The sequence below is a fragment of the Colletotrichum truncatum genome, assembly GCF_014235925.2.
Source record: "Colletotrichum truncatum strain CMES1059 chromosome Unknown Contig_0002, whole genome shotgun sequence".
In the NCBI taxonomy this organism is placed as follows: Eukaryota; Fungi; Ascomycota; class Sordariomycetes; order Glomerellales; family Glomerellaceae; genus Colletotrichum; species Colletotrichum truncatum.
Genome location: NW_027222399.1, coordinates 1 through 13,240, shown reverse-complemented (window position 1 = coordinate 13,240; position 13,240 = coordinate 1). Strand labels below are relative to the sequence as shown.

The window sequence follows — 13,240 nt, the reverse complement described above, 5'->3', positions numbered from 1 at the left end:
CGAGAGTCGCCTGGTTGCTCCTGAGCAAAGGTTACTTGTTGCTGATATATATGATTAATTGGGTTGGGATTCAGAATTTAATCGAGTCTTATTTACTGCCTAGTGCTCGGAAAGGTAAATTTCTTTATCCGGCAGAGTAAGGAAAGTTACCGTGGGCCTGCCACTTAGCTAGGTTAACTTTCCTATCTGCGGAAGCAAGGAAAAGTTGCCCGTGCTATGTTTTATCCTTCTTGGCTACGTGCAGCGGCAGTAAGGTTGGATACATAGCGTGGCGAGAGCAGTTTGAGCGTTTTTGCATTGACAATTATGCTGGCGTAAGTTTATGCTATTTAAGACCGAGAGCTAAACCAGAATGAACAAGTGCCCCTAACAAGCAGTATTTATCCGAAAAACCGTTATCGCATTACGCAAATGGGCAGTGCATAGTTCACTGTCTGAGACTTGCGAGATTCGCCGAAAACTAGAGCTGAATAATTACGATACAATTCTTGGGGGGGAAAGAATAATTGGACTACAGAACTTACGGTTGAACTTTTAAGGTGGATATGTTCTTAAATTAGGATGTTCCACTTTTGATGAATTAGAACACTCACAAGCCATGTACATAGGAAATCACTCACTCCCAGTGGCTTACATTCTTAAATGATGGTCTTTGGTCCTGGTTAAAGTCAATCTCCTAATTCACACACAGATACAATTTATGCAATTTAAAACAATAGAAAGACGGCGTGTAAGTATGCTCTAAAAGAGTACCGTTTGCTGTCCGAAGCAGTCTATCCCCCTCTAGAAGTGGTAAAAATAGAACAGGTAAGGTGAGATAAATAATGAAAGAAAACGGAAGCTGTGGGAGGAGAAGAGATACATCTCATATATCACGACGACTATTAACGCGGACCATGGACCATATTCTAGTCATATTGATAGCAAGTCTTAGCCTAGTTACTTTCCTTTTATGACACCCCAGTCAAGATAGATTTACCGGTTTATAATGCAAACCCAGACGACTTCTTCGCACAACCTTCGCACGGTATCTCCAAGTCTTGATTAGCTCTTCAAGAGAGCGTGCCTCTTCAATGTTAATACTGTTGCGGGAAAAGAAAACCCAGGAAGAAAAGTCTGGGGTTCTTTCTCCAGAATGCTCTCCAACAGCATCCAAAGCCTCAAGAATATCCTCCCGTAGACTATTAACATATTCAGTCACTTGTGAGACAATGTCTTCGATAGTGACATATGTCTTCGAGGTTGCACGGATGATGAGTGGCTTCGGTTCGCAGTACGGCATCCGATTACAGCAGCTACAAGGGACATCGACATCGTCTCCTACTGTGTAACGATCAACTATATGAAGTTCTTCCCATGTGACTCGGCAGCTGTATTCGTATAGAATGTCGATTGAAGTTGTTATCGAGGATACTGGAGGGTTGGTATACGATTCGCTAGCAATATGGTGAAGCGAGAAAGTACCATCCCTGTCTTTAGCCTGGTATAGGTCCTGCTCAGAGTCCTCATCCGCAGAGTCCCTGAGAACTCTGATCTCAGAAATCGGAGCAAAAGCAGGCCATCGGAAGCGATCGAATGCCGTGTTGATTGATATTGGCTGGGGATTTAGACGATTGAGGTACGTCTCCAATGGGGGGTGGGTTGGCGAAGCTAATATTAAAGCCTCAGCAGGGCCGTCTTGCATTTTGATATAGCGGTAACGAGTGTGTATGTGTAGGAGGAAAAAAGAGATGATAGTTTTGACTGTGGAAATGTAGGAAAACCCCGTGTCTATATAGGTAGTGCTCTCTTAGGCTACACATACCCCTGTACGGTCTTGGCAACGGCCAAGGCATTGGTGAATATATCCCTGTCTAAGGCTCTAATAAAATATACGTTCTTACAATTAGGGTCTATGGCTCTTTAGTGTTAAATAGTTGTTCTACCGGAGTAGTATAATATTCAGGGATTTACTTAAAGTAGGCATATCTATTTTTCATGCCTAGTTTTAAGATATTTAATGAATAGTAAAGTTAAGTTTTCTTAATAAAATACTTTGAGAGTTATATTTAAGTAAGAGTAGATATTAGTAACCCTTTTAATCTTATGCTTGCCTGGGGCGCCTTTAGTCTAACTCTTTTAGTAATCAAACTGCCTTAAATAGCTTAGACATCGCCTATAATTTTTCATCACTCCACCTTTCTTTCTCTTTTCATCTCACACTTTTGTACTACAATGCCAGTAGTCATTAAGCCGCAGCCTAACATTGTCGGCCGGAATAGGGATGCAGTTAAGCTCTCTACACCTGAAGTCCTTAGTTACTTTTCCTTCCTAGAAACGCCACCTCTAAAACAGATTATTAGTGCGTCGCCCCTAGATACAGAATTCGGTATTGCACCCAACAAGAGCGGGTTTGTGCACACTATCATCCGTGCATTTCAGCAGGATCTTCACCTCCGGTTGCGACCTGACGACGTTTGGTTGGCAATTCTAATCCAGCTCGGATTCTATATTATCAAGCATGAAGCGGATCTTCGTCATGTTTTTGTCGCTCACGCAGGCAAGCTAGAGCTCACTCTTGATGTCCAATATATAGACGGCAAATCTACGACACTGGAGACTGTCGATTTTGGTATTGTTGCGAGGATGTTAGCTGGAATGGTCACAGCTAAACTCAAAGACGCTAAAATCACCACGATGCTCCTCCCTAGCTTTACAACCACAACTACGGACGATAAAGCTGTAGCAGCTGTGGCATTTTTGGGCTTGATGAAAGAATGGTTTGATTATCAAGTTTTCTTTGGATGTGGTTTTCCATCTGTTACCTTGCTTGGTGCGCGAGAGGACTGGGCTAGCATGCTAGCTCGTATATCATGGATCGGCTCTCTCAACAAAGATTTGGCAGATTGGGCTTTACGGCTTAGCAAAGTAATTGAGTACATGGTTGCAAGCTTTGACCGACCGGACGACGACGATATCAAGCAGTTCTGGATGCGCGCAGTACATGTGGAGGGTCCAAAGGGCTCTGGTGTCCCAACGCAGCTGTCGGGCTGGTTGACAGCCTTTTGCTGGTGGACTATAGACGGTGATAGATGTCCTCACTGGTATGGTTCTGAGATGAAGAGCTACATGCGAGGCTATTGGGGAGGCTTCAGCAAAGACAACGATGACAGCGATAGCGACCAGGAAGACTCTATACCGTCTTGGACATCTCCTCCTGGGGTCTCATCGCGGCATGGTAAGCACAGGAATACGGAGGTACCCAACATCACTTTGCCACCGGTGGACTTACCGTTCAGCGCAATGAAGCTTGGCAAAGTTGTGTTTCCCACAATCGACCGGAAAAACCTTCCTATGGCTATCGCTGAGATACCGGTTTTGTTGCTTTCCGGTGAGAAGATGTTAGGGAAGGAGAGCCGAGTGGCTAAGACTAAAATGTCTTTGCGGGCTGGATCAATCGGCATGCAGATCCAGGATGATTCTGCAAGCACAGTTCAGCCTATCTCCGGCTGGTGGCTCTCGGTGCCGGTTAAGTCTTAGGGGGATAGGACAAATCGATGGGAGCAGTTGCGCCTTTCGCGGCGTACTGAAAAGAATTATCAAATGGAAACATTATTTTGAGCATGTATTGGGATAATTGAGATCACGCACTAGAGCCAGTGATTTATCCACGCCAACAACATGCCTTGCAGGACATTTTGATAATTCAACCCCGGATACTTCCGAATCTCCGTTCTTCTGCAAAGTTTAAGTGACTTAATGGAGCTGGCAAAAGCATAATGAAACTGGTGAACATAAATTGGGCTTCGCAAGAAGTGACCAAATGCCAAGGGGTTCTGTACACCCTGTCTAAGTCCTGGAAGCGGGCTTCGTGGCTGGCAAGGGTGTAGAGACAAGTGCAGGCAGGATATTCAACGGATGCAGCCTTAACCTTGTTTGAAACTAACTAAACAGTTCCCATTCTGGTTAAGGGCTGCAGCACCTAACTTATAGAAGCCTTACTTTATTGTTAAGCAATTTTACTAGACTTTCTCCAAATAAGAACACAGACACTATCCCGGCTTCAACTCGTAAACGGTTTAATAGTACTGCGCCAATCTTATTAGTACACTATACCTTCGTCGGCTCAATCTGAAATGGCCTTGAATAGGATAGGGAACATACCGGGTTTGCAGGGCAGCTGGCAAGTCGCTGTAACGCTGAGTGAATTATCAGCGAGGGTGAGTATGGAAGCAAACCTAGGTGTGGTTGCAGAGCGTAAAGCATGTCACGTCTCATAGAGCAGTCGATTCTCATCATTTAAAGGCCCAAGCTTTACCTTACATATTCGAGGGTCGGGTAGCCTGCGCACTTATTGGCCTCCTACATCGAATGTAATATAGTACCTTGAGCTCCTAGTCCTATCATTCGTTCCCAACGGAGAGAGAAAGAATGCAACCAACATCACGCAGGCCCCTCCCTTCGGGGCCAGTGCCGCTCATTGACTCAACGTCGGAGGTACGGTGTAATAGATGTCCTGCTGCGCGATAGGTCTCGATGCTTTGTCAACTCGCCACGTCAACCTGCATCCAATAGCGTCGGAGCAGTTGCTGCTAAATCGGCGCCAAGAGCTGCGGGAAGACCGCCTCGGATTTCGGAACCAAAGCGCTCGCTCGTTTGAGCAGTTCATCGGCGAGTTGATAGCTATGTCATGTCGTATTTGGCCAAGCGATCACAGCGGTCGCTTATTGCTGTAACGTCGAGAAGCGATGGAGATGACTTATTGCACGCAGATTTGTTTGCCCTAAAATAGTCAACACCTAGATTTTAGGCAAAGTAGAGCAATAGGGGGTTGCATAGTCAAGAGTAATGGTCATGAGAAGCTGTTAGGGCCTCCATAAAGCCTAGTCAGGCATGCTTGACGTCTTCGTCCATCACTCTATCTTGCTCCGCGCCGGGTATCACAACACAGGAACACGAAGACAGAACTAGAAAGCACGTCAAAGTGTTATGTACAGAAGTCTTTACGCAGACATTTATGGTTCTGCACTGCGTCGTATGATAGGATGGGCCGAAAGCCAGGGTCCTCCTCAGCGCTGCGTGATCGGTTGACGGCTCCCGGGTAGTATAGTTGGCAAGTATTTCCAGCAGTGGCCTATCTCCATAGTATGATCGCTCTCTCAGTAGCCCACTCCATCCAGCCCTTGTCTGCTGCATCTGCCCCTCTACTCATGAGGAGCTCTTGGATGTCTTGATGTTTTCCTACGTCGGTATCCCAGAGAGCGTATCTGTAAGAACAGCCCCTCACGTGGATGTCTGCTCCGTCGTCGAGAAGCAGCCGGCGCTGAGATCTCTCGGTGGTGTACTTCGTACGCAGCGTAGAGAGCAGTGACTTCCGCGTCCGGGTACATTGATATCTGCCCCATTTTCTAGAACAGTGTGACGACACCCCGACCTGCCCCTTTTTTGAGAAGAGGCCTTACAATCTTCCAATAGCCCCTCCGAGAGGTTATCTGAAGAGCATTACCGTTGAGGCCGCCCTGCGAGTTCACAGCTGCTCCTCTACCTAGAAGGAGCTGCAAGGCCTTCGATGGCCTTTCGCAGTGGCGGTTTGGATAGAATTGCTGCAGCTGCAGCCTTATACGTTATTGTCTGAACCTCTATCAAGATGAAGTTTAACTACTTTTAGACCGCCTCTCTTACAGTCATCATGAAGAAGGTTGTTGGACATGAGTCTTAGGTGCACGTTGCGTAAGCCGTGCAGCAAGCCTTGAAATGATCGTGAATGGAGACCAAGGTTCTGGTTCTTGCTGGTATGCTGAGATATGCAGTGAGGAAAGTGTCAACGCCAGTTCGAATGAGGAAGACAACTTTCGAAGAAGGGGAAAGATGAGAACTGAGCTTGGACTGCCATTTATTCCTGGCAACTATGTGATCATTCTGGCTGCATGGCGTGGTCGTCGGCGGGTGATCAGTCTGTAAGTATGATTTGTCGCATATTCTGGTCATCGGGGCCAAATGCGTGCCGATCATCTGATTCCAAGAGGCCGTACATGAAAAGGATAGAAAGAAGCGAGAACAAACGACACAACCGACATGTCAAGGACTATTGCAGTCCATGGAGAACCTCCTTAGCGTCATAGTCGGCCGAGAGACAGGCGCGGATTTTACGATGCGCCTGAACGACGTTGTTTCCCCACCGCAGCGTTACTGAGGGTTGACCAGCCACGAGAACACTAGCCTGCCAACTGCATCCAACAGCCCCCTGCCCTCTGTGCTATCAGCAGCGGCGAAGAACCCTCTTAGGCGTCGCCGAGACTCGTCCGTGTGCGGGCAGATTTATACCTCATTCGCAAACCCATTGTGACTGTCCATATTGCTCGGCTCCCATGGTCCCATGTGTCTCCATTTGATTGACGCAACCTCGTGGATCTGCGGAAGCTGTTGGCACGTTCCCTGCCCCCGTACGCACTCGTATGAACCGAGTAGCGTAGTGGCTGTGCTCCTTGTCACTGTTCAACTACTAGAGATTGATATTTCCGTACGCGCACAGACATGGGCACTCGATGGCCATGTACTATCTCGATGAGACGCCGAGATAGGTACGTTCATCCATCCAACGGTCCCCACACCCGCCGACGGCTACACCGGCCGGAAGCCAGGCCTGGGCCGTCGAAATGGATGTCCCCGATGTGTTGTGGGGCCCAGGGCATGCATCGTTAGGTCCAGCGAGGCGAGTCCGGCGGCATTGCGGAGAGCTTCCGGAGTCGAAGGATGTCCCGCCGCGACCCCAACTGAGGTGCAATTGTGTAGACCCCTGATGCCTGAACTACTGACCGCCTCGGGATACATCTTGCTTTCCCGCCTTACTAGACCCTGCTCGACATGCTGTGGGCTACGGCGTGTTGATTCTCTTGGATTTCTGAGATATCTCAAAAAATATAGGAGGGTTTATAGACTAAGAAAGAATAATGCTCTAATATTTGTCTTATTTTAGGCCTTCTTCGATTCTGCTATACCCGAGTCCTATGAAACTCGATTTATTGCTTTCGGTTTATGGGAACTAGTGACTAATACCCAAAACTCCAACGTAATCTCTCCAAACTCGTGTTTAGGTTTACTTTAATTAGAGGAGCAGCATTGCCACTAGGTAGCTATGTAAGCAGGCGACGTTAAACAAGGGCGACATCTGAACTTACATTTTGGTATCCTTTGCATTCGAATTTGTTATTTCCCAAGCCTGTGGCGCTTAGCATCGTGTTTTGCTTTACGACGAGATTCTTGAGATCGGTTCTCTGATCACAAGTCATTGCAGGGCCTCCGTCAATGGAGCACGTTCCGGTCATGGTAGCTGTCCAGGTCTTTTCGTTTAGCGAGCATACAGTCTGCCGAGCTTCAAGCTGTTCAGTAGGCAACCCTATGGCAGGCTGGATCATGGCAGCTACAGTAGCGGCTAAGCAAAAAAGAGCGTGAGAAAGCATTGTTCAGGATGTCTTGTGGTCGACTGGAGGTATTGTGATGAGTGATATCAGTTTCCTCCTAAGAAATGACAGGACATTATCACTCCTTTAAATAGTATATTCAACTTACAGCTGCCTGCTGTTGCAGTACAGAGCCACGGGAATTCAACTTTCCCGCCGAAGTCCACTGCGAGTCATGGTAAACCTAAAGTATATTCGGACTTAGCGGATGCGGAGTGTGCCGTGTTGTTAAAAGTCTCAACTGAATTGAAGTATAATAGATAAGCTCTTGGCTCCTGGAAAATCCTGACTCAGGACCCGGTCCCCTAACCGGTAGTCCCGTACGCCTGAGCTGCTTACCTACCTCAGCCAAGACTCACTGCATAAGTCAGAAATGAATCTGGGGATACTTTCATTTACCCGATACCTTAGTGGAAGATCATTATCTTAAACGCAGGGATTTATTACTCGGAATGTTAACATGAATAGCCAGAAGGTAGATTCCGATATAAAAGTAAATTCTAATAATACGTTGAGTTCTAATAAGAAAGTAAGTTTTGAGTAGAAGTAGGCTCTAACTAGAATGCGAATCCCGACATAACCTACGGCAGTCCGCAGGGACCACTGGGTCAAAATTCAATAAATTAGTAGGTATACGGTATGAGGGGTAGAACTTGCCTAATATGGCTAATGTCTCCACTAAGGTGTGTTATCGATAAGATATGAGTGGCTAGAAATTTTAGGTAAGTATGGAGCCCGTGCCTGTATACCCATAAAAAGTCAACCCTAGAACCCTGCTAAAGTCTGACTCCCGGCTTATACCCGTAGTAATCCCCTACTTATAATTATAGTGTTCTATAATACTTACCTCGCTATAGCTATAGCGCCTCCCCCCTTAACCCTAATACCTAACTGCCCTGACTGCCCGAACTGCCCTGACTGCCCGAACTGCCCTGACTGCCCGAACTGCCCTGACTGCCCTAACTACCCTAACTGCCTCTTCCCTAACTGCCCTAACTGCCTCTTCCCTAACTGCCCTAACTGCCCTAACTGCCCTAACTTCCCTGACTGCCCTGACTGCCCTGACTGCCCCAACTGCCCTAATTGCCCTAACTGCCCCAACTGCCCTAATTGCCTTAACTTCCCTAACTGCCCTGACTGCCCTAACTTCCCTGACTGCCCTAACTGCCCTAACTTCCCTGACTGCCCCAACTGCCCTAATTGCCCTAACTGCCCCAGCTGCCCTAACTGCCTCTTCCTTAACTGCCCTAACTGCCCTAACTGCCCTGACTGCCCTGACTGCCCTAACTGCCCCAACTGCCCTAATTGCCTTAACTTCCCTAACTGCCCTGACTGCCCTGACTGCCCTGACTGCCCTAACTGCCCCAACTGCCCTAATTGCCTTAACTACCTCAACTACCCCATATATAATTACACTGCCCGCATTTACCCTTTTCGCTCTTGACTCGCGCAAGTGCCTGTAATTCTCAGCCAATCAGAGCCTTTTAAAAATCCTCCCCTTAGGTGTAGACCTATTGACCCGATGCGGAAATTATTGAATTTTGACCCAGTGCGCCCTGCGGACTGCCGTAATAACCCGTGAGTATTCGGATGAACTACCGTAAACCCTGTCAATTTCGAAACCAATAAGAAACAGCGTCAACTGGCTCGACGAACGACACCAAAAGATACAGTTGAATTATTGGGAAGTCATTTATAGCATTCACACCTCGACTGTAGCAACATTATCTTTTCCAGTATTGAGTATTGAAATGCTGTAATCTGTTATCTTACGTGGAATATGGCTATGCACAACTCACTTCCACCATGGAGGAGCCACAAAAGGCTATATGTTTTCATGCTGCTTGTTGTCGGCCTCTTGCCTATCATGTGGTCGTTTTACTATCTGTCTGTCTCTGACTCATTCTTTTCCTCTATATGGTAAGTGTGACGATAGTGTCAACGCTCACCGAACACACCGAGCGTGGTGTGTTTCCGTAAGCTCCCTGAAACGCACACCGTAGACGTATAAGTACGTGCTTCCCTAGGCACATACCCTCTCTCTAAATCAAGTACTCTTTTATATTTTTTCTAGCCTGATTGCTATGTACCTAGTTCGTAACAGTAGGCAATAGGTCATCGCTACTCTGCTCATGGCATCGATGTTTTGTTACCATATTTTGATGTTCGACTGGTAAGAGATGCATCTCTATATCTAGTGCTGGTAATGAGATTGCTCTGTATGCTCCACACATCGCCCTGGCTGCTCTGACTTGAAGCTTCTGCAGTCTGTGCAAAGTCTTCTTTAACGAGTTAACGTTAACTGACGCAACAAAACACTTTCATGTTCTACTTTTCTAAGCTGTCAGTTTCGTCAATTAGTGAGCTGCAGTTATAAGGTGCTAGTTTATAAGATAGTAATTAATTAAGCACTAAGCTTGGATAGTTAATTCATCCCTAAATAGCCTGAACTCTCTTTGTTCTATCTAACAACTTTGACTGACTACGACAAGATGCTGGTTAAACCTCTGATTGCTTTCCCAATCGCATAGTTCAACACTTAAACCATAGCGTCGCTTCAAGACCAATAAGGACAGCCCTTGAGCTTCGTTAGCAACACTTTTCGATGACGATGTCTGTTTAGTGTCAGTCAATTCTAACTCTAAGCCAGCCTTTGCATTCGCGGATCCCGAGACGCCCTCCTCCGTTGGGCGCACACTCCGCGCCGCCCGCCGCGCTATAGCCCTGCCGATGAGCAGCACGGCGATAGCACCCGTTGCGAATCCCACAAAGAACTTGTGGTCAAAGAGACCATCGTGCTCAAAGAGCAGGTCGACCCCGGTCTAGATCGCCGTGTCTGCCACAGTGGCTGCGATCATCATCCTGACGTTCTCCCCCCACCGCCTGTAAATCCCCGCTGCTACGCTACCGCCCTAATCCCCAGCAAAATGTCCTTACCGAACCTCCCCAGTCGTAATCGAATTCCTCCCCAAAGGCCCCCTCGAAGCCCTCGGAAACGAGGCTCGCTGCGACGTTACCGGCGAGTACGCTGACGATGATGGCTTCGGAACTGGTACTAATCGCCACCATGCCTACGGTCGCGGCGCCAGAGATCACTGCGCTGGCAACGGCACCCACGATGGAGTCCACAATGGTACCGATGACAGAGGCGACACTGTTGCCGGACGGGTCCACGTAACGAATGGGGTCTCTTTAGCAGTATGCGTAGCGGTTCTCCAAAAGGTACGAGTCCATCGAAATAAAGGCCTTGTTCCTTTGTTAGTAGAACCGCCAACGAAGATAGAGCAGGCCACTGAAGGAGTCGGTCAGCTCCTGATCGAAGGTGAAACTGGTCTGTGGGTTCAGTGGTGACGTGGACATTAAGGATCCGTAGGCCTCGTAATTGATGGCCGTAGAATCGTTGCCGGCAACTTGCAGTGACGTGGACCCATGGCGATCTAAGAATTGAGTTGAGGAAACTGTATTGGGCGGCGGATATGAGGCAATAATATTCTCTCCCTCTCTTAGGAGGATCTCCCTTGCTTCTTTTGGCCATCCACCTGATGGCTGATGGCGGTCACGTATTTGCCCCGGGTGTAAAAGAAGTCTGTCATCTCTTTCGGTCGGACGAACGCAGCCAGAGAGCTGTCCCCGTGATGTTTCGTCTGGGTCAAGGCGCCGTCCGGCGTCAGTACCGAGAGTAATCGGTCCTGGTTGTCGAATGTATACTGGCAGCTCGCGTCATCGCGGACTAGGCGACCGCTCGTGTCGTATTCCAACCCGGGGTCGGTCCCCCGGTCGAGCTCATTCTATCTCATACTGGTTTTTATGCTGCTGGTCCTTGTGACATTCTCAGTATGCGTGATATTTGACGAGAGATTATTAGAGTTGCCGTTGTAGGTAAATTGACGCCCAGTTTTGACCTAAGTCAAGCTTTCGGTGACCGACTCCAAAGTGAGCTGTCCGATGCCGTCATAGAGCCAGTCGTAAGTCTTGGTAAGCTCTGGACGGAGGGCTGAGAAGCACGTCATGGACTCCAACTGCCGGCGTTTGTTTACGGTGTACGTCGTCTGAAGAAGTATTCTCTCGTCCGGCCTCTGCATCGCGGCCTCAGACCTCTCGTCGAAACCATGGTATGATATCTTTTGCGTGTATGGCTAAGCCCCCTCAGGTTGACGCTGACTAGCACACCCTATTTGTTATTGGCCCTGCCGTATTCATAGCTGATCTTATCCTTTGGTTAGGTTCCTAACCCTAAATCTATTCAAGACCTACTAGGTTTTAACCAAGGCTGTTAGTGGTACAACGTGCTAGGTATCCATCCCATTAAGTGCGGAAAGGCAACAACCACACACCCATGAGAGGAACTAGCTAGTTAGAATATAGACAAGACTCTTTCTACCTAACTTGATAGCGAAGATACTTGGTACCTCTGTTGTCTATGTATTCAGATGATAGAACAGTTACCTATAATCATTCGAGTTACGAAGTTCAGAGTAGAGTTAGCTAGGAAAGCCAAAAGTCAATTAAATATGTTTATGTATCCCTTTCATGAGGGGTAAAGAGTGAATGAAAAATGGGAACAATAAAGCTAATGCCTTACCGCACTCGATGGGCTAACTAATGAAATCGAGCTAAGGTGAATCATTAATTCCTTCTCTTAGTTGTCCTCGCTTTATCAACTGCTTTGCAAAGGGGTTAGGAACATACATAAGGGCACAAATAGTTTAGTAGGGTTAGTCTGATATGGGACGAAGCATAGGCCGTCAGACAGGGAATTACGGGCGAAGAACTAAATTCCATTGAGTTCCCCTTGGGAAAATTAATCTAACCTTGAGCAAACATGGCACATTAAACCAAATCTGAATATTCCTATATGACGGGTTGTCTTTGGCAGGCCTGACCAGGACTATTGAAGGTTCCAAAATCGCATATTAAGTTGTTCAGAAGTCGATTGTAGATTGTGAATCACTCCTAGGGACCGAGGTTCGGAAGCGTATAATATATCATAGGATCATAGTTAGGTGTGGTGTTGTGTGATTTCCTACATACCTTATAGACTTTCCACTTTTCCGTTCTAACAATTGATTAACCGCCCCGAACAGGCGCAGCGGCTCGAACAACAAGTGTAGAAACCGACCTGCAGAGCAATGGTCCTTGATTAGCCGGCGCGCTCATTCACGACAAACCAGAAAAAGGAACTTTGGTTTTGCCATACATCGTATCATCGAAGTTTCTCAATTACACACTGAAGAACCAAGTAATGCCATTGAAAAGTCCGAGGCGCTGACGCAACTAGCTTTTCTGAGTTGTTCTTTCATCCTGCGCCCTGATGATCGCGCTTGTTTATTTCCCTTCCATGGCAAGACATATTGCGGCGCTGATGCTGAGATGAAGGTGATATGACAATTGCAAATATGGGTAGGCTACCTAGCCGTCACCACCGGTACAAAACAGTAAACCAAATGATCAAATCGGTCTGAAGCTCCGGATGATGCTGCGGCTTTCATGCCGCTTTTGGATGCTGCGTACCAATAATGCTTCCTTCCATGCGACAGGCGATATGCATGGCGGAAGTCATGGAGCTTTTCTTCGTCTCGCCCGCCATGTTACCTGTACCTAGCCTGACGTTCAAATTCACAGATAGGTCCGAAGCAGCGAATGCGTGAGTAGCGAATGACAGGCGCAGCCGGCCGTACTCCTCAGTATGGTTTCCAGATTGTGACGAGCCTGACAAGGACGGGACAGAGTGCATGCAAGACGCTTGTAGAGCAGACCTTCAGTCAACTGAGTCCTCGGAACCCAGACGCCATCACCTCCTC

General features: G+C 47.5%; 3 protein-coding genes across 3 annotated transcripts; 1 reads left to right on the top strand and 2 right to left on the bottom strand.

The window, feature by feature from the left end:
- Positions 1 to 964: 964 nt before the first annotated feature.
- Positions 965 to 1,684, bottom strand: CTRU02_202936 (uncharacterized protein; the record flags this gene model as incomplete). Its single annotated transcript, XM_036731479.1, has 1 exon — positions 965 to 1,684. One exon carries the CDS (start codon positions 1,682 to 1,684, stop codon positions 965 to 967), a length of 720 nt encoding a protein of 239 aa, XP_036576914.1.
- A 530-nt stretch (positions 1,685 to 2,214) lies between these two features.
- CTRU02_202935 (uncharacterized protein) lies at positions 2,215 to 3,519 on the top strand (the record flags this gene model as incomplete). The annotated part of the gene is made up of 1 exon (XM_036731480.1): positions 2,215 to 3,519. One exon carries the CDS (start codon positions 2,215 to 2,217, stop codon positions 3,517 to 3,519), a length of 1,305 nt encoding a protein of 434 aa, XP_036576915.1.
- Positions 3,520 to 7,080: 3,561 nt separating this feature from the next.
- CTRU02_202934 (uncharacterized protein) lies at positions 7,081 to 7,439 on the bottom strand (the record flags this gene model as incomplete). The annotated part of the gene is made up of 2 exons (XM_036731482.1): positions 7,081 to 7,104; positions 7,158 to 7,439. The coding sequence occupies 2 exons, from the start codon at positions 7,437 to 7,439 to the stop codon at positions 7,081 to 7,083; spliced, it is 306 nt and encodes a 101-aa protein (XP_036576917.1).
- Between the last annotated feature and the right edge of the window lie 5,801 nt (positions 7,440 to 13,240).